This window comes from Pygocentrus nattereri, chromosome 21 (genome assembly GCF_015220715.1).
Source record: "Pygocentrus nattereri isolate fPygNat1 chromosome 21, fPygNat1.pri, whole genome shotgun sequence".
NCBI lineage: Eukaryota > Metazoa > Chordata > Actinopteri > Characiformes > Serrasalmidae > Pygocentrus > Pygocentrus nattereri.
Genome location: NC_051231.1, coordinates 18,046,965 through 18,068,533, shown reverse-complemented (window position 1 = coordinate 18,068,533; position 21,569 = coordinate 18,046,965). Strand labels below are relative to the sequence as shown.

The following is a 21,569-nucleotide window of genomic DNA, read 5'->3' as shown; positions in this document are numbered from 1 at the left end:
GGAGCCCCTGTTCTATGGCTTTAATCCAAGGAACTGCATTGCAGTATTGAAAAACTTTATATATATATATATGTATATATATATATATTGGGATAAGATTCCCTGTAACTGCAAGGGTTCCTTTCGGATAATGATGTATTGTCCTTTTGAACCCAGCAAATTTAGTTCCTTTTTTCTAAGCTCTTTAAAAAACTAGCCATTTTCTTCTCTTTCAGGCTTTGACCAGTACTTCACCTCACGCTCTCTGGAGAACAACAGGAGAAACATATGGTTTGCAGAATTCTGGGAAGACGATTTTAAGTGCAAGTTGACCCGCCCAGGCATTAAATTGGACAGTGGCCAGAGGAAATGCACAGGTCAGCAGAAACATTTTAAACATCTAAATCAGATCAGCCAGACCCGTTCTTCAACCTGTGGAGCAGAAATTGACATTTAACAGCTACAGATTTTTTTTTATTGGTCCAAACGCAAATTATAATCACTCCTGTTTAAAACGTTTTCTGTGTGATGGGGCATATAAATTGTGCTAGTCAAGATTAGATTTAGATTCAGACAAGCACAGTTCTGACATAGACACACAAAATACCATGCAGATTCACAATATACATTGTTCACATAACATAGCAACAGTAAGTAATGACACTGTAAATGACTTAATTAAACACATAGTATGCAAATACATGGCAGGACATTTGTACTCTTTTTTTACTGACCATTTGTGATGGAGTGATTCAGTTAATGGGGGGCACCTGTGATCTTAGAGATTATGTGTTATGTGTGAAGGTACAACAGGGTATTTAATCTTGTCCACAAAAGGGCCAGTGTGTCAGCAAGGCTCTGTTCCAAACAAACAGAAGCACACCTGAGTCCACTTATTAAACCAGTTGGTCTCATGCTTCAACATTTTATCATGTGTGCTGCTGCTTTTCTGAAATGAAAACCCACAGCAACATTGACCCTTTCCAGATAAAATTGGACAGCCCTGAAGTGCAGTAATAGAAGCTGATCAATGATAAAGCTAAAGCCATGTGTATATCAGACTATTAACACAATTGTTCTGCTTTAGACACCCCTCAAATATCCCCAATCACAAATACCTCAAACATCTAAATAAGTGCAAAACTCAATTATATATTCACACATATACATTTTCCTTAATACCCCTGTATAAGCCACCTAAGCATTTAACAGCTGTCTATACCTGTATCTACTTTTTCATTTCAAGCTTATTTCAATTACCTTGACATAAGGGGGCTATCAGTCTTTGTTTTTCTGTTAATGGTGTTAGGTATAGGGCTCTGCTTAAAAATTCCTGTTAGCTGTCAAATAAAGAACATATTGGTCATTTCGATTAAGAGATTTTTCCATTTTTATGATTGAGCATGAGTTGGGCAGGACTAAGTTCAAAGAGGCTGAGGTAAAGTTTTCTCTCGTACCAATCAGAAATATCAATTTTTTTATCAGTGTCTCTTTACCACAGCCCCTCCCCACACAAACCACAGCCTCTGTTATTATGCCTGACGAAATGCCAGTGAGTAAGCTAGCAGGTGTTCAAATACACTTCTTAACTGTGGCAAAATGACTGTAATGCACAGCTTTAATAAGAAAAACATGTCTGCATTGTCCTCTGTGTTTACTGTGGGGTTACTTACATTCTGAACAAACGACTGGGGTGCAAGGGGTTATAAAACCCAGAGTACTCCTTGAAAATAAACTTGTAACGTTATGCTGTCTGTTAGGGTAAAATAAATAAGCTTCTGTCTTTGGTATTCTTAACTAACTACATATGGAGTAACCAACTGAGATCAGACACACCAAGTACCAGGGAGTATTTCTTACATCACTAACAACACATGAGAACATGAAGAAGAAACATAGAGAACAATCAAAACACAGCAGTATTTTTATGTTTTAGGTTGTAGTGCAAAATTAACTTGTTTTCTTATTGTGTTGCTGCTGTTTTATACAGGAGAGGAGCGGATCGGAAGGGATTCTCCATATGAGCAGGAAGGGAAGGTACAGTTTGTCATTGATGCAGTTTATGCCATGGCCCACGCTCTTCACAGCATGCACATAGACCTGTGCCCAGGGTCCACGAGCATCTGCGACAGGATGGACCCGGTGGAGGGCAGACTGCTACTAAAATACATTCGTGCTGTCAACTTTAACGGTCAGTACAACTTTATTGCTGAACTAAGGCCACCAGGTGTAGTTTCCACTGGAATGCCCAGTTTTTGCCCTCTTTTTATTTAGACCTTGTGGTGGAAATCTCTAATTGCACTGCTGTCATAATTTAGATGACAGAAAAAATGCTTGACCCTTTTGCTGCTTATCTTTCTTATCTTATATATATATATATATATATATATATATATATATAAAAGTCTTATAGTATCCTTCCAAAGCATGGGAAATGAGACCCAGGAGCATTTTTCTTGTTTTAAAATTGGATACATGTTTTACTGCAGGTAGATACACTGTATCAGGTGGTTGATTTTCAACCTAACACTTATTGACAGTGCGCGTATACTGATGGCACAGAACCACTCAAAATTTCTTCCCTGCTAGATATTCCACGATCAACTATGAGTGACATTATTGAAAGTGGTAGTGTTCAGGAACCACCGCAACTCAACCCTGGAATGGAGTGGTGTAAAGCATGCCACTGTGGAAACGTATTCTGTGGAGTCATACTTCTCTGTCTGGCAGTCTGATGGATAACACTGGTTTGACAAGAGAACATTACCTGCCTGACTATATTGTGCCAAGGGTAAAGTTTCGTGGGGGAGGGGGAGGTATGGGTTTGTTTTTCAGTGGTAAACCCAGGCCTTTTTAAGTTCCAGTAAAGGGAAATCTTTATGCTTAAAAAAACCAAGACAATTTGGACAACTGTAGGCTTCCAACTTTGTAGGGACAGTTTGGGGAAGGCCCTTTTCCAGCATGACTGTACTCCAGTGCACAAAGCAAGGTCCATGAAGGCATGGTTGGGTGAGTTTTGTGGGAAAGTCTCGCAAAGAGCCCTGACCTCAACCCCATCAAACACCTTTGGGATGAATTAGAATGGAGATTGCGAGCCAGGCCCTCTCATCCAACATCAGTGATTGACCTCACAAATGCTCTTCTGAATGAATGGGCAAAAATTCCCACAGACACACTAAAAATCTTCTATAAAGCCTTCATAGGATAGTGAACTGTGTTATAGCTATAAAGGGGAGGACAAACTCCATATACACTCACCAGCCGCTTTATTAAATACACCTTGCTAGTTAAAGGTTGGACCCCCTTTTGCCTTCAGAACTGCCTTAAATCTTCGTGGCATAATTTCAACAAGGTGTTGGAAACATTCCTCAGAGATTTTGATTGGTTTTAATTAATTAATTAATTTAGAACCATTTGTCACTGTATTTGCATACTGTGTAATTAGATCTCTGCATTTAACCCATCCGTGCAGTGAAACACCCACATACATGCACACTAGTGAATACACACACTAGGGGGCAGTGAGCACACTTGCCTGGAGCAGTGGGCAGCCCTATCCACAGTGCCCTGTTGCCTTTCTGTCATCTCGAACCAGTCTGCCCATTCTCCTCTGACCTCTCACATCAACAAGGCATTTTTGTCCACACAACTGTGGCTCACTGGATATTTTCTCTTTTTCGGACCGTTCTCTGTAAACCCTGGAGATGGTTGTGTGTCAAAATCCCAGTAGATCAGCAGTTTCAGCAAATTGTCTTGACCACCTCTACATGCCTAAATGTATTGAGTTGTGGCTATGGGATTGGCTGATTAGCTATTTGTGTTAACACCTAATAAAGTGGCCGGTGAGTGTATAAGTCAAAGGCTGTGTCATATCTTGCTCCAGAGTGTAAGTGCCCTGTTCATACTCCACCCACAAATTGCGACTGATTCTTCATTCTTTTATTGCGACTGATGCAAGGTTGTTCAAGCTTTACAGAACCAGCCAAAAGCAGGGTTAGTACAAATGTTGAACTTACCCCATAGGCAACAGATTGATAGGCTAGTTGCAAAAATCTCTAGAAAACACATTTCTATGTTGTTTTAACCAAATGGGCTTTCCAATGTAAATGCATAAAAATATCAGTATTAACAGTAAATATAATTAGTGAAACATGGTCAATGTATTTTTACTATAAAGTAGATTGGCAAATATCAGAAAATGAAAGGATATTTTTGATCTGTAATTAAAGAATTAAGCAGGACTTCTTTCAGTGCTTGTTTTGGGAGGCTGTATTTTAGTCTGGCTGTCTCTTGCTGAGAGTTGTTTATATTCTTCAAAATGGTGTTATACTACTGCTCACCAAGAGGGGATGTCAAGGTCAATTAGCCCACTTTGTCTTTTTATTGTTTGTCGAAGTGTTTGCATCCTGCAGGTTTTCCTTTTACTGTAATTCAAGAGGGCAAAACAAGAATGTGAAAAATAGGTGATGGGGAGTTTATCTAAGAGAGGAAAACTTTTTTTTTTCTTGGCAAAGTGCTGTTTGTGTCCCAGAGGTCAATGAAAAGTGGATGAATAGGTCAGCATGAAGAAGAGATGGACTCATTCACTTCAAGCCTGAAGAACACCGCTAATGCACTTCTGTTCCATGTCTTGTCTTTAAATACATCCCGCCTCGCTCTCTCTTTCACTCTCTCTCTCTCTCTCTCTCTCTCTCTCTCTCTCTCTCTCTCTCTCTCTCTCTCTCTCGCTCTCTCTCCCCCTCTCTCTCTCTCTTTCGACCTCCCTTCCAACCCCCATCACCCCCCAGGGTGTTCTCTCTCCAAACACTAGACGCATTTCTCCTTTTCAGCACCGTTGCTCTGTGCAAATCCTCTTTCTTTTCTTCTTTCTCTCCATCTTTCGTCTTTGAGTGCATAGAGCTCACTATGAAAAGCTGGTGCCACTGAGTTTTAGTGTTTTTGCTGGCTATGGTCATCCTTCTCTCTCTTGTATGGATCTCCGCTCGACTGTGAACACCTCAGGGCAGCCAGGGTGAATCACATAATCACTTTAAAGAAGATGCTCCTGAATGAACAAATAGAAGGACTTTTATCATGTCGGTTTATAAGGCTTTGCTTTATTCCCAAGGGCGTCATTGATTTTAGAATTGGAAGGACAGTAGTTAGCTATCTACTTAAGCCAACACTAAAATAATTTTAATATGGATGTTTGCTAGCTTATTTTAGCTTTTAAAGATTTTTTTTTAATTTGGAGCAACAAAAAGTGTTTATTTCTGATCATATGTGTTTTGAGACACTTTTTATCAAATATCTGCGTGGCTTTTCTGTACAGGCTCAATAATAACGAAAACATTAACAGTAATGTTAATGCTGGCTAATGTAGATAACCAGATCACTTCATTTCACTGTGTATAGTTAATTAGTGCTGCTTATCCTGCCATTCAATGATTTATACCTCCTTTCTTCTTTTTCACTTCAATTTTATTTTCATTTTGGAATATTATTGAATATTTCAAACAAATTCTTTGCTTATTCATCTTCAGAATAGCATTTTTCTAGTACACTAAGTTAACTTATGCACGTATCAAGTATCTAATCTAAAACTGTGAAAAAGGGAGTATGTATCCATGGACATGGCTGTAGCATAACCATGGAAATGGATGTAGTGTAAACATAAAAATGGGTGTAGTGTAACCATAGTGATAAGTATAGTGTTACCATGGAATTGGGTGTATCCAAAGCTCCAAATATAAACCTATGCTTACTCCTCTTGTAGAGTGAAGCAACAGAAGCATTGGTTGATGTTTTTCATGTTCTAATCTTCACTCATCTTGCACCCTGAATTAAAATGGAACAGCTCACTGCATATTTTCAGAAGTAAATCTGTACTGGTTTATGTACATGCCTTTGGAGTCACCTTCAAATTATAATTACAGCTTCTGGCTCAAAATATCTGTTGAATAGTTCTAAAAGAATAGTGCTTGATATCTGCAGTTTGCTCTAAGGTGGATTTGCTGCTGTGATCTGATAATTAAATGTAAAGAAATCTGTTAACTTCCTAATGCAAAACTTCCTTGTGTATGTGTGTGAGTGTGAAAATAAGCTCCATTTTCAGATAGTGTGTTAACTCCCAGCCCCTGTTGGCTCCACAGGCAGTGCAGGTACTGGGGTGATGTTTAATGAGGATGGAGATGCCCCAGGACGTTACGATATCTTCCAGTACCAGCTCTCCAACACCACCAGTCCAGGATACAAAATCATTGGCCAGTGGACCAACCACCTACGACTCAGTGTAGGTGTCAGGAGAGTAGTTAAGAGCTACTGTTTGCGAATAAAGTTCTATCGTTAATGTTTAATGATTTATGTACATTCTTAAACAGAAACATTTATGGTAAATGTTACATATTAACCAACTACTGTGTGTATGTTGAATGGTCTAAAGCAAAAACTGCTATAATCTCATAAAAGTAGAGAAATTATTTATTACTGTTGACTGTGTGTAGCAATGTTATGACATCTAACGCTGAATTTGGAATTGCTGACACTTTCTCCAACTTTCTGAGTATGGATTCCAAGTTGATTTTTCTTTGTTTTTTCATAGTCAGAAATTCAAAAATTAGTTGTGCTACCTCACACACTTGCCTCATATCGACTTGTTAAGTAATCTGAATCAGATTTGCTTATGTTATGCTCTTTCACCAAGCTATTCCCTTAAGAATGGGACAATGTAAACATGTTTGCCAGTAGATGATCTATATAAATATTCTCTTTTCTTTTTCCTTGTCCATGTCTCTGTAAGGCGGAGGACATGCAGTGGTCAGGAGGAGACAAGCAGGTTCCAGACTCAGTCTGCAGTTTTCCATGTGAGCCAGGTGAACGGAAGCGGATGGTGAAGGGTGTTCCATGCTGCTGGCATTGTGAGCTGTGTGATGGGTATCAGTTCCTGCTGGATGAGTTTAACTGTGACATGTGTCCGTTTGACATGCGGCCCACGCTCAACCGCACAGGCTGCAGGCCCACACCTATCATCAAGCTGGAGTGGAGCTCTCCCTGGGCCATTATTCCAGTTTTCCTAGCCGTCCTGGGTATTCTAGCTACCACAGGTGTCATTGTCACCTTTATTCGCTTCAATGACACGCCAATCGTACGCGCGTCTGGCCGAGAGCTCAGCTATGTTCTGCTGACTGGAATCTTCCTCATCTACCTCATCACGTTTCTGATGATCGCAGAACCTGGTGCAGTTGTGTGTGCGTTTCGTCGTCTACTACTTGGACTTGGCATGTGCATCAGCTATGCCGCCATGCTGACCAAAACCAACCGCATCTACCGCATTTTTGAGCAGGGCAAGAAGTCTGTGACTCCACCTAAATTCATCAGCCCCACCTCCCAGCTCATCATTACCTTCATCCTCATCTCAGTGCAGGTATGCGGCTGAGTAATAGAAACTTTAATTTCATGGAATATATGGGCTACAAGTAGATTAAGGGTTTAAGCACAGTTTTTTGTAAGGATTTTTCTTTTTCTTTGTTTTGAATCCGCCATATAGCAAATTTAACAGGCCAGACTGTAAGTTTCACTTAGAGTCAACAGATAGTACTCTCACCCATTACAGATATCTTAAATAACGCACTGCAGCACAGTGTTTTGCATTTAATCCTATTTGCAGGAATAAAATGCTTGCTTCTGCTGATTCTTTGCCTTAAATTAAACTAAAAAAAGGACTCGAGTTGCATAACTGAGTTTTGCAAATGAGTCCTAGCAATCCTCACAAAATTGGTGTAAAATTATTTGAAAGAGCCTGAACCTCAGCAGTTATCAAGAATATGTTTCTAAACTTTATGAGCACTAAATGTCAATCAGTATTTCTGAACTAGAGCATAGTTCACTATAATGGCCAAAACTTATAACCCCAATTCCAATGAAGTTGGGATGTTGTGTACAACATAAATAAAAACAGAATACGATGATTTGCAAATCCTTTTCAACCTGTATTCAATTGAATACACTACAAAGACAAGATATTTAATGTTCAAATGGATAAACGTTATTGTTTTTTGCAAATATTCACTCATTTTGAATTTGATGCCTGCAACACAATCCAAAGAAGTTGGGACAGGGGCATGTTTACCACTGTGTTACATCACCTTTCCTTTTAACATCACTCAATAAGCATTTGGGAACTGAGGACACTAATTGTTGAAGCTTTGTAGGTGGAATTCTTTCCCATTCTTGCTTGATGTACAACTTCATTTGCTCAACAGTCTGGGGTCTCCGCTGTCGTATTTTGCGCTTCATAATGCGCCACACATTTTCAATGGGAGACAGGTCTGGACTGCAGGCAGGCCAGTCTAGTACCTGCACTGTTTTACTACGAAGCCACGCTGTTGTAACATGTGCAGAATGTGGCTTGGCATTGTCTTGCTGAAATAAGCATGTACGTCCCTGAAAAAGACGTTGCTTGGATGGCAGCATATGTTGCTCCAAAACCTGTATGTACCTTTCAGCGTTAATGGTGCCTTCACAGATGTGCAAGTTACCCATGCCATGGGCACTAACACACCCCCATACCATCAGAGATGCTGGCTTTTGAACTTTGCACTGATAACAATCCGGACAGTCCTATTCGTCTTTGGCCCAGAGAACACGACGTCCATGATTTCAGACCACATGACACTTTTCCACTTTGCGTCAGTCCATCTCAGATGAGCTCGGGCCCAGAGAAGCCGGCAGCGTTTCTGGGTGTTGTTGATATATGGCTTTCGCTTTGCATGGCAGAGTATTAACTTGCACTTGTAGATGGAGCGACGAACTGTGTTCACTGACAGTGGTTTTCTGAGCCCATGTGGTAATATCCGTTACAGAATGTCGGTTTTTAAAGCAGTGCCGTCTGAGGGATCGAAGGTCACTGGCATTCAATGTTGGTTTTCTGCCTTGCCGCTTACTTGCAGAGATTTCTCCAGATTCTCTGAAACTTTTGATGATAGTATGGACTGTAGATGATGAAATCCCTAAATCCCTTGCAATTGCACGTTGAGAAACGTTGTTCTTAAACTGTTGGACTATTTGCTCACGCAGTTGTTCACAAAGTGGTGAACCTCGCCCCATCCTTGCTTGTGAACGACTGAGCCTTTCAGGGATGCTCACTTTATACCCAATCATGACACTCACTTGTTTCCAATGAACCTGTTGACCTGTGGAAAGCATTCCTCAACTTTCCCAGTCTTTTGTTGCCCCTGTCCCAACTTCTTTGGAATGTGTTGCAGGCATCAAATTCAAAATGAGTGAATATTTGAAAAAAACAATAAAGTTTATCCGTTTGAACATTAAATATCTTGTCTTTGTAGTGTATTAAATTGAATATAGGTTGAAAAGGATTTGCAAATCATCGTATTCTGTTTTTATTTATGTTTTACACAATGTCCCAACTTCAATGGAATTGGGGCTGTATAAATACTGTCAGAAAAAGTTAAAACGTGACATGGTTATGTAGGAGATTTTGGGGAAAGACATCAGTTCGCACAAAAGGGGTAACAGCTAGGTAACTGTTTCTCAGCATGATCAAGCTGACAATATGAATGTTGCAACAACGTTTGAAGTTAAAGGCAGTTTTATAGTCATTTCTGCTCATCACAAATGTGTTGTCTCTCCTGGACACAGTGCTAATTTTAACATAGAACACAAAAACAGACAACAGTGCAAACAGACAATAAATGCAATAAATTCTGACAAACTCTTTAAAAACTTATATGCCACTCTGTAAATACAGAATGACTACAACTGTTGAGTACACGACAGTATAGAAGACTGACCAGCTGTTGGTCCACAGCAACAATAGTTTGAGCTAGTTTGTAGGATGGAATAAACAAATTACCTTATAATTGGAAAATTGTGCCTGCCATTGGTCAGTTAGCTTTCAGCAGGCATTGGAAAGGTTTAACATTGATTAAATATTGATTAACATCATTAAACTTGAATTGTATGTCTACACAGGGACAATCTGTGACTCTTAAGAACTGGCCATTGGGACACTCATGTTTCCAGCTGTACTATCAAATATATTTCTTTTTACATTGTACTAGTGGACAAAATAGTGAGTTCACATTACATTCACTCATTACATTACATGCACATGTGACGTTACTGTATTGTATTTCTGCATTTGTCAATTGCCTTGAAATAGTTTCACATCTAATGACCTTGAGTTTGGTCTTGAAATAATGTGTAGAGTAGTGGTCACCAACCTTTGTACTGGAGTTCTGCCTCTACCACAGTCTGCCACACAGGGTCCAGCTAATTAACCCCTTCAAGCCCAATTTTATTACATACTAAGGGGTATTATTCACTGACTACAAGGCCTGCGATGCAAACTGGCTGAGCGTGTCTTAGGTTACAGATGTAATAAAACTTTGGGCCACCAATGGTCACATTTTGTTGAGTTCTAATAATGAAACAAATAGATTCAAACATTGCATTTGCATTATAAATTACAAATGAATAATAACATTTAAATAGTATCGTAAAATGACAATAATAATTATAGACTTCTGAGGGTTAAAACCAGCACTAATATTGCATTGATGAATTGTTAAAAGGCATTTCCTGACATGTATAGGTGTAACATTGTAGTATGATTCTGTAATAGCTATTCAAATCATGATACAGCATGAAACATTTTCATAGGTTCAGTAGGACTGATAGAACTTTAATGCTGAGTATATGGGTGGTGTACTTTAGTCCTCCCAGAGGAGATTTTTTGGCCATTGACTTTTTCCTTCCTGAATAATTTATTAAGGAGCTGTTAACTGTGAAATACTGAGTGCAGTTGTGTTGAAAGCACCACTGCTATTGCATTTAACACTGCCCTTTTCATGCTAGCCATTCTGTTTACCTTTAAAGCATCCAGTCCAGCAACTCTTCAATATGTACAGTTGTGTGTAAAACAATATTTTGATTACATTTTCTGCTAATGTTAGTGCACATTTACTTTATATTTGAATGTAAAAATAGGCAAAGAAAACAGTAATTGAGGTATGTGCAAAGGTTAGATACCCTACTAAATTGGTATTTAGCAACACCCCCTTTTGGAGATATCACAGCTTATAAACCCTTTAGCCATGAAGCCCTTTAGCATTTAGCCCTTTCTTGTTTTAGAAATTGTCACCCACTGTTTATTGCAGAACTATATTCTTGAATTGCACAGCATGTTTAAGACTTACCCACTGATTTTCAATGATGTTTAACTCAGGAGATTACAAGGACCATTACAAAATTAGTAGTTTGTGGTCGATTATAAAGTATGCTTTTAACATATGGTTTTAATGTAGAAGCCATCATTTTTTCAGCTTCAGTTTCTTGATTGACTGGTTCACATTTGTTTTGGAATTTGTTGATGTTTAGTTCAATCTATTCTTCCATCTAACCATGCAGTGTTTCCTGTGCCACAGGCTGCCACACAATCACAAAAGATAATATATCTGCCCCATTCTTTACTGTTGGCAAGATGTTCTTTTCATCAAGTGCTATTCCTACTTTCTCCAAGTAAACATTTTGTGAACATGGCCAAAGAATTCAACTTTATCAGTCTTTATAGCATTAGTTTCCACAACAGCTTATCTAGATGCTATTTTGCATGCCTCAGATGTTGACCTTTGTGTTGAGGTCACAGGTAAACTTTATGATGAGTCTTCCATGAAGCTCATATTTGTGCAAACAATACTGCACAGAAGAATGGTGTCAGCTAAACCTTCCTGCAGGGTCTTTGGTGTAGCCATCTTGGGAATTTAGCTTTGTCTGTCTGGCCAACATTCAAGCAGTTGTGAGATTATTTTTTGGTCTTCCAGATCGTGCCTTGACTCCACAGTTCCCCTTAACTGACTGTGAAAATTGTGAGCTGGAAGTGCTTTGATATCTTTTTATAGCCTTCCCTGGCTTTTTAGCGATCCGAGCACCTCACATTGGTTGTTGAGTGTTAGCACAAGTTTTGACCATCAGCTGTGATTCGCATAATCTATCCAGTCATAATGAGCCAGTTAAGCCCTATGTGTTAAATAAGTTCTGAGAATGTTCATCAGGTCACTAAGAAAGTCCAGGACCAGATCAAACTGTGACAGCAAGAACAGTTCATTGACAACAACATTAAGAGTGATATATTAGGGTGGCAGTGCATAAACCCCTTTTTACAAAGGCAAATATACATTGGGGAGTTCATTGTTACAAATGTGCTGGTGTGCAGAGAAGTGGAAAAAAGTAATATGAATGTCAAATGGGTCTTCCTTTGTGACAAGTGGCCAAGTTCATGTGTGGCATACACCACAGACCCTTTCACACATGTACTTTTACCTGAGAATTTAATAGTAAAGGGTTTAGTGTGAAAATAAGCGGTTTAAAAATCCTGTTGAAGTTGAGATGGCAATTTACCTGCACAATTTACCATGAGGACTGATGATAGCTGACATTACTAAGAAATACAAAGATATGTAGATTATAGCCAGCAATATTATACTTTTCTGTGACTTTTTTTGCAAGTTTTAAAAGTGAAAACATTTCAGGAGTGATTCTAGAGGGCGTCAAAAATCTACCCTGCATGCGTCCATGGCTGCTTCTATGTAAATGTGATTCAGCATGGCCAGCAAAGCAGAATGTTTACGTTTTTAGTGTCAATTTTTTGAGTATTAATGAGAGAAAAAAGTTATGAGAGTGTATTCTGGCAAATGATGAAGAAATGAAGAAGTTCATAAGAATATCCCGAAAATGCCGTTCAAGTGCTCCATGTGTGAATGACTCAAAGCCTGAAGTGGAATCTTTTCAGTATTTTTTTCAGTGTTTTTGTACTCAAGATGGCCATCTAATGATAGAGCTTTAATCAGGTGGGAAATTTTGGTCCAAACCCAAATATAGCTAGAGTGTTTTTTTTTCTCTGAGCCTGATCCATCCCTTCACACACCATTGTGCTTTAAGTCTGAACCTGACCCAAACCAGACAAAATTCAGTGTGAACACAGCCCGAACTACTTCAAGTTTTTAACAGTTTTTTTCACATGTATCCATTTTCTTACAAGAATGAGTCTCGTGGACCTCAGTGCTAAATACTGTCAACAACATGAGTGTGTGACTCCAACATGGCAGCTGTTTTAAGGTAGTAAAAGTAGAGAGGAAGTACAGACAAAGGGATAAATATAAAGCAGGGGAAATGCAGGGTAAAACTTAGTGGTGTGCTGTGAGAATCCGACCCAAGCTTGACATACATTTGGAAAATGACATCCGATCCCAACTAAACTCAAAGTGAGCAGACAGGTCCTGTCAGTTTCTGATATACATGTTCTACTAAGGGGATGGGTAAGTGGGCTAGATGCATGAAAGCATCTTTCCAGCTCCTGACTCTGAGTTAAGCTAGGTCTACACTACAAACTTTTTTGTCCAATTTTAACCCCAATTTGCCTCTTGGGACAAATTTTTAAAATCTGAAGTGATTTTCCAGGTGGGCAGCTCTATCAGAAGTGACTGATGGTGTGGATGATCTGGTGAAAGGCCCTTCAACTGAACTCTAAAGTGATCGGAGGCCCTGAGATATTATAAAACATATTAGCTATTCATGACTCAAAATGGTTACGAGTCCTGTAATGTGAGGTCAAAGATGCACTCAGAAGAGTGGAGAAAAAGGCAAAGAAACGTGCATGCACACCACCTGAATAGCGGAGAACAGAGACAGAGAAGCTGCATGTAAAACACAGTCAAATAAGACTCGTTATCAAGTTTATACTGTATGGATCCAGACATCAAGGCACTCTTTTTACAATTTCAAGTTAGCTACCACTCTGTAAATAAATATTTGTCCAGCTCTCACTGTAATATCAGAGTTCCTACACCCCATATCAATGCCAAACAGGTCTAGTCCACTACGTTCACCTTTCTGAGGATTCTGAGGATATCTGGGAATTTGTAGCCATTCTTATTTATAGCCAAAACTTGTTATGTGTGTTGTACTCTCTTTTGCTTGTTGTCTTCTGTGTGTGCCCATATGACAAAAAGACAAGAAATTCTGTGACAAACTGATGTAATGCTCTCTATTTTAGAAATCTGTTAAGCTTAGCCTTAGAGACACACATGCCCTGTGAAATATTCAACTGAAATCCATCATTCCTTTGTTCTCTCAAAATGCCTGTTGAAACAGAGACAAAGAGTTAGCAGATGTGAGGGTCTCACCTTCAGGCTAAGCATCACCACTCACGTCACCTCACTGGTGAATGAAGCATGCTGTCCAGGCTACATGTGCAAAGGGGTGGCCCTGACTGGATGGCTCTGTTGTGTAGGGGTCTTCATGGTGGGCTCTCATCAGCCATGAGAAAGGCAGGTCCTGGACCAAGCTAGTGGAGAGTGTACACTTGCCAGTGTAATTGGCCACTCTCACACAAGCTGCAGGGACCTTGTGGGCATCCCCATGGATTCCGGGGACCAGAAACTTGAAGTCATGGTAAGGCAGAATTCCAGGCCAATGTAGCCATGTTTCTGGAGTCTGTAATGTTTTCCTATCCACTTTCAGCATCTTGGGAGGCACAGTAGCAACAAGCCCAGTCTTGGCTGGTGCTCTTGGAGGAAGGACCTCAGGCTTGGGGATATGGACTCATCTCAAGAGCTTCCAAATCCACCATGTACTTGTGAGTGTGGGTCCACCTTTTGCAGTTGACTCAAGCTCTCCATGGGGTTGGGCTGGGGCTGTTGTCTGGGGAGCAGTACTCTCCCTGTTATCAAGCCATGCCAGGGACAGTGTGCTCTCTGCTCTACCACTGTACATGGTTCCTCAGGGTTCTTGAGTCTGACCACTTTCCTAAACTTTTCCTGAGGAGGGCATGAAAGTATCAGCCCTTCTCTGCTTCCTTCTCTGAATCTGTGCCAAGATGCCCATTTATTCACAGATGATCTAAAAGGTGAAGAAGTTGGCCTCAATGTCATCATTTGTGCTGAGCTTGTTACAAGAGTGGGTAGCCTTGCAGTGATCTGGTAGGGGTAGCTCAAAGTAAACCAGGGATTTATGCAGAATTTAGTCACAATAGCTTGACTAAAATTGACTACTAATGAAAAATATGCATCATGATGTTGATGCATATTTTAAATTTTCCTCAATACTTCAGCTGTCTTACAGTAAGCAACAAAGCCTACTGGACAAATCTATTTATATACTTTTTGACACTTAGTGTTTATATGTATTTTTATTTTTTGGCCCGCCACCACCCTCCCTCTTTGGAGGATGAATTTATACTTTATTTTTATTATACAGTTAGATTTAAAAAGAAAGAAAAGAAAAAAGGGGGAAAAGGATAACATACATATGTTTGTGTGTTTGTTGGTCTCTCTGTCTACTCTTTCATCTTTGTCACGCTGGTTAACATGCGCGCACACACACACACACACTTGCACCAACCACCTAACTCCAATATTCTGATGTTTATTATTTTTGATTATTATCTTGCTTATATTGTTAAAAATGCCAAAAGTTGTAAAAGTTGCAAAAGTGTTATTAACAAAGACTTTTAAAAATTTTCGAATTCTTAAAAGGCTCATAGTTTGTTATTGGAGAGTCCATTGTTATTATTTGATCCTTTTTAAAAACTCTGATTACTCAGTTAATTATCAAAATAATTTGTGAATTACTCAATTATTCATACACTTGACAGCCTTGTAGATCTAAGAAAATGGACAGTAAGTATATAACCTAAAATTGATTTTTTTTTTCTCTCAGCTGTTAGGTATTTTTATCTGGTTCGGTGTGGTTCCCCCTCACACTATAATCGACTTTGAGGAGCTGCGGCCCCCAAACCCCGAGTTGGCACGAGGGATCCTGAAGTGTGACATGTCTGACCTGTCTCTGATTGGCTGTCTTAGTTACAGCATGGTGCTAATGGTCACATGCACCATTTACGCCATAAAGAGTCGTGGCGTTCCTGAAACCTTCAACGAGGCCAAACCCATCGGCTTTACCATGTACACCACCTGCATCATCTGGCTGGCATTCGTGCCCATCTTCTTTGGAACAGCACAGTCCACAGAGAAGGTACAAAGGATTGTGCTTAAAGAAATGAAGAGTTTAAAGGAATACTCAAGCATTTTCCTAACAAGTTCTGTCTGCAGCCTCTATACTGTATTTTTGATTACCACAGACAATTACTTCAAAACGCTTCCCTGTACTTAGAAAACAAATCACCACCACCATCTGAGAATGAGGAGCTATTTAAGCATAGGTCGCACTGCTCAGAGTTACTTTTTTGCAGCACTTTTTCAGTTTGTTCTTTGACGACGTTGTAACTGCTAAGTGGCACAACACTGAATGTGAGTTAAATCCCAGTAATGTCTCAGCCTTCCCTGGTCAGTAATATAAGAAGAGAGAACCCTAACCATCTCAGGCTGGAATTTGTAACTACTAAATTGGAGGAGAAACTGAGAAAATGTAGCTTCTAAGGAGGCAGCTATGTTTACTGTTTTTTGGAGTAAGCTGTTTTGCTGGCCTCACCAAAGATACAGTACTAAAAAAGTTTTTATAAAGGAAAATGTTAGACCAAACTAAGTTGGAAAAATCAATAAAAAGCTTTGCAGAAGGCTGACTCAAAATTTCAAGTTGACCAGTTTACTTACAATAGAAGCCTTTGGGCAGTTGCAGAATTCTGGAAAATATTGCTAAATTCGTCAGTCAATGGTATTTGTAAATTAGCTGTAAATCTGGAAATTATTATTTCAGATTTCTCTAGTTTCCATGAGGGAAAAAAATTGTGATTACTTGTTACCAACATAACAGTGTAGGCAACTTTTCACAGCCTCCATAGGATAGCCACAGGTACCAGAAAGCCTTTTGGAAAGCAGTAAGAAAAAATAACTTTATTATGTAATTATTGTTTATTTTACAGGGACAATACACATTAATACATATTTTATATATGTAATATAAATGTGCCAAATGACTAATTTTCATTTGCAGTCCCTGGGCAGGTTTGGGTTAATACAAACCCAATTCCAAAAAAGTTGGGACAGCAGGGAAACAGATGTTGTTTGGATAAAACTTGATAGCTTTGCTTTTCTCATGTCTGTCTCTCCTCCAAACACCAGTATTGCTAGAGTGCTTGCAGTTTCAAATTTGCATTACATATGTATTACTATTCACAGAATTCAGCAGCTGCTTGTTGGCTCCTGATGTAAGCGTGTTTTGTATCAACAGGTTTTGTGTATAGGGAAATGTTGAAATTATTCTGTGGTAGATGCCACAGATAAAGATTAAGTTTTGCATTGAATTGCATATTGTTACTTATGTGATTTAGTGATGGTGTACCTTTATTTCAGTCTATTAGTGTAAGGGATGATTTGAGAATTTGTTTAGTATTAGGGAAAAATTTGAAATTTAACTAATAGAAAAAATCTGAAAAATATTACGCTTATAAAAATTGAGGCTGCCTTCTGCTGACCATTTTTTTTAAATCATAATGCTTTTGGAGATTGTTATTGATTAAACAACAGTCTATCTGCATTGAAATTAAGAGACTTCTATTAGTGGTCTAATGTCAAAGGAATTTCCATCCTAAGCGGTTTTATGCTGCAGACTCAGTGATGTGCTCCATCTTATGGATGCAGTGGTAGGAATCTCAGTGCATCTACACAATGTTCACTTACACTCCTCCTTTCTTTTCACCTAGTGGGAGACATTTGGGCCACTAAAGACTTTAAAAAGGACAGTGTATTGTGAGTAAGAGAGAGTGTGTGTATTCGGAGGCGGTCGGTCACAAAGCGGCTGTGCCTGAGGTGCCTCTGCCTTTAAGTCAGAAATCAAAGGAGTGGAGTGAAAGAAAGAGAGAAAAAGGTCAGATGGGTTTCAGTACCAAAGAGCCAGTTCAGTGTGGTTCAGCTGGCTTTTACCTTGTGACAGCAGTTTCATAGTGTTCTTACACTGTTTTGGATATAAATTGAGTTTGAGTTGAGTTGGATTTAGTAATAAAAATCTGACTTGCAATATAGTCCATACTGACGAAATTATACAGAATACACAATTGCATTTACCATGCTCTGCCCAAATTCATTCTTTCTTAGCTACTGTTGCTAAATCAGACAAGATTTTCAGAACATTGACAAAAATTCCATTCAGCTTTATGAGAAACTATAGCATACTCAATTTTTGTAGAAATATCTACATTTAGAATATGTTAATGTAATATTAATATAATTTAATATAATATAAATATAATTTTAAATTATATTTACTTTGTATTCTGGTGAAAGGTCACACACTGTTACACCAGATGTGTAGTTTATTGCTGTGCTGTTTTGGAGGATTTCGAGATATGCATCTGTTTAACCCCTTAAAAATGGTCAAGGAGTTTTATTACACACTTGTATATCCTAAGAATAGCTCATGGAAGTCAGTCGTTTGCATTGAAGTCCCTGTAGTTAGAATAAAATACCTGCAATAAGCCTGGGATTTTAAGGGGTTAACAGGCTATGCAGAAAGTTCACAGTGTTCAGCTCTTTTAATGTTGGTAGTAAAATTAAGTGACTCATTCAGAGAGTACTTGTTTAGAGAAAGCTATAAGATTTACATTCACAGATGTAGACCCCAGCAAAAAGGGACAACAGTCTTATGCAGGTGAAAAGTCTCATGCTGATCAGGTCAATATGTTTAAGATTTCAAAATCTGTTATTGCCTCAACAAATGGCAATTCTTTTTCTCAAAATCTTGAATAAATGTTATTTATTTTCCTGTTATTTCAGGAAAAGAACATTGCTATCACATGATAATGACAAATAACTCAAGATCCCAAGACAAATAACGATCAACTCATTATTACGTGAAGAAAAATGTGATTGTGAGGAAAAAAATGTGCATATGTGATTCCATGGCCTTTTTCAGGCTTCCATTTAACTACAACTGCAACTACTAATAAAAAACTTGTAGTATTAGTATTGTAGTATTTTGACTGCAATATAATAGTTACAACACTTTTTCCAAAAAAGTAGAGACACTATACAGTATAAAAAAAAACAGAATATATGTAATTGAAAATAGCATACAAACATCATAGGAAACATTGAAACTGATCAATTTAGTTGTTTTTTGAAAATTATATGCCCATTTTTATATGATGCCAGCAACATGTTTCAAAAAATTGGGACAAGGATATGTTTTTATTATTGTGTTGCATCACCTCTTCATTACTTCTTTTCACAACACTCTGTAAACATCTGAGAACCAAAGAGACCAATTGCTGTAGTTTTGACAGTAAAATGCTTTCCTTTTCTTGCTTAATATAGGATTTCAGCTGCACAACAGTTTGGGGTCTCCTTTGTTGTATTTTTTGATTCATAGTGTGCCAGATGTTTTCAGTGGTGGCAGGTCTGGACTACAGGCAGGTTTAGCATCTGGACTCTTTTACTACAGAGCCATGCTGTTGTAATACATGTAGAATGAGGTTTAATACTGTTTTACTGAAGGTCTTCCCTCAAAAAGACATTGTCTGGATGACAGCATATTTTGCTTCAAAACCTGTATATATTATTCAGCAATAATGGTGCCTTAGCAGATGTGCAAGTGACCCACGCCAAGTGCACTAATGCAGCCCCATACCATCACATATGCTGGCTTTTGAACTCTGCCCTGATAACAAGCCAGATGGTCCCTGTACTCTTTAGCCTGAGGGATGTGACGTCTGTGATTCTCACTTCGCCTCTATCTTAAATGAGCTCAAGCCCAGAGAAGGTGGCAGTGTTTCTGGATCCTGTTTATATATAGTTTCTTCCTTGCTTGGTAAAGTTTTAACTTGCATTTGTGAATGCAGCAACAAACTGTTCACAGACAATAATAGTTTTCAGAAGTGTTCAGAATGTTCAATGTTCAGTGTTCAGAGTGTGAAAGGGAAGGTTTACAAGAGAGTAGTGAATCCTGCTATGATGTATGGTTTGGAGACTGTGGCTCTGTTTAAAAGACAGGAGGCTGAGCTGGAGGTGGCGGAGATGAAGATGCTGAGATTTTCCTTGGGAGTGACAAGGACGGACAAGATTAGAAATGAGCAGCTCAGAGGGACAGTGAAGGTGGAGCAGTTTGGAGATAAAGCCAGAGAGACCAGGTTGAGATGGTTTGGACATGTGTTGAGGAGGAATAGTGGATATATTGGGCAAAGAATGTTGGAGATGGAGCTGCCGGGTAGAAGGAGAAGAGGTAGACCTCAGAGAAGATTTATGGATGTAGTGAAGGTGGACATGAAGATGGTTGGTGTGAAAGGAGAGGAGGCAATGGATAGGGCAAGATGGAGGCAGATGATCCGCTGTGGCGACCCCTAAAGGGAGCATCCGAAAGAAGAAGAAGTGTTCAGAATGTTTTTCCTGAGCCCATGCAGTGATTTACACTACAGAATCCTGTCTGTTTTTAATACAGTGCCATCTGAGGGTCCAAAGATCATGGTCATCCAATATTGGTTTTTGACCTTGTTCCTTACATAAAGACATTTTGCCAGATTCTCTGAATTCTTTTTTAGTGACATAATTTACAATAGATGATGTTGAGAAATTATGTACAGTAGATTTACCTTGAGATGGTACTCTTGAATTGTTGCATGATTTGCCTGTGCAGGAAATGGGGATGTACATGGGTTTGTTGCAGGGGAAAGTATTAGGAGTTATGAGAACTTTTGATTAAACTAAGTTTGAATTGAATTCCTCAATACCTTCAAGTTGAGAACTCAAAAAAGCTCTATAGTTGCCTCATAATTGTTTGGTCGTCCTGACTTTTCACAGTGTTGTAACATTTACATTCATGCCATTTTCAGATGAACTGTCCACAAAATGTAGGTACTCAAAAAAGTTTCCATTTTAATTTCTAGCAGATATATGTGGGTTGTTCATAAAAAGATTTTTTTTTTTTTTAAATCTTGCTTAAATATTTTTTACATTCAGCAAAAAAAATGTTATGGGTTGTGCCTCACTCAACTGGATGCTGCCTAAATTTTATTGACTTAAAACATCTTGCTGCCTCTCAGCCTCTGCTAAACCTCTGCTGACCAATCGTCCATTCATAGTGGAGATCAGCCTGATTTGTGGAATAAGGAAAGAAGAAACATTTTCTCACAGACGTTTGGACTGGCTTTAAATCTCTCACCTGGTGCAGCTAGTGTTTTGTGGTTGCATAAAAAAAGCAAACCTGTTTATGTAGAGGAGGCTTTGTACTTCAAATCAGTATGGTAACTACTTCATACAACCAAGTCATATCATAACCATATAACTCTCTTTTTTTCAAGTTACCTGCCCTTTGTATTGTGTGAACATTAAATGGCAAATGGACCAATACAAATGGTCCAAAATTATATTCCATTAACGTATCTAAAATTTTTGCACAAGCCATATTTTGTTTCATTTTGTGGCCCATACTTTAAATTCAGCACAAAAACAGTAATTGTGCATTAAAATGTGCAGATGTTTGTTCTCAGGGGGGAACTTTTGCATAAGCCTGTATGTACATACTTTGTAAAAAGTCAAAACCTGCCCACCACTCATTAAGGTAATTCAGATTCAGATTCAGATTCCTTTATTGATCCCAGGGGGAAATTGCAGATGGGTTAGAGACTCATATCAGAACTATTCCTACGG

At 38.8% G+C, this 21,569-nt stretch overlaps 1 protein-coding gene across 1 annotated transcript in view; it reads left to right on the top strand.

The window, feature by feature from the left end:
- grm6b (glutamate receptor, metabotropic 6b) overlaps nt 1-21,569 on the top strand; it is a 58,654-nt gene that overhangs the window by 25,815 nt on the left and 11,270 nt on the right. The window contains exons 6-10 of the mRNA XM_017725160.2: nt 216-356; nt 1,970-2,170; nt 6,111-6,250; nt 6,758-7,381; nt 15,694-16,005. Coding sequence (XP_017580649.2) covers nt 216-356; nt 1,970-2,170; nt 6,111-6,250; nt 6,758-7,381; nt 15,694-16,005 — 1,418 coding nt within the window. The remainder of the gene's footprint in view (nt 1-215; nt 357-1,969; nt 2,171-6,110; nt 6,251-6,757; nt 7,382-15,693; nt 16,006-21,569) is intronic.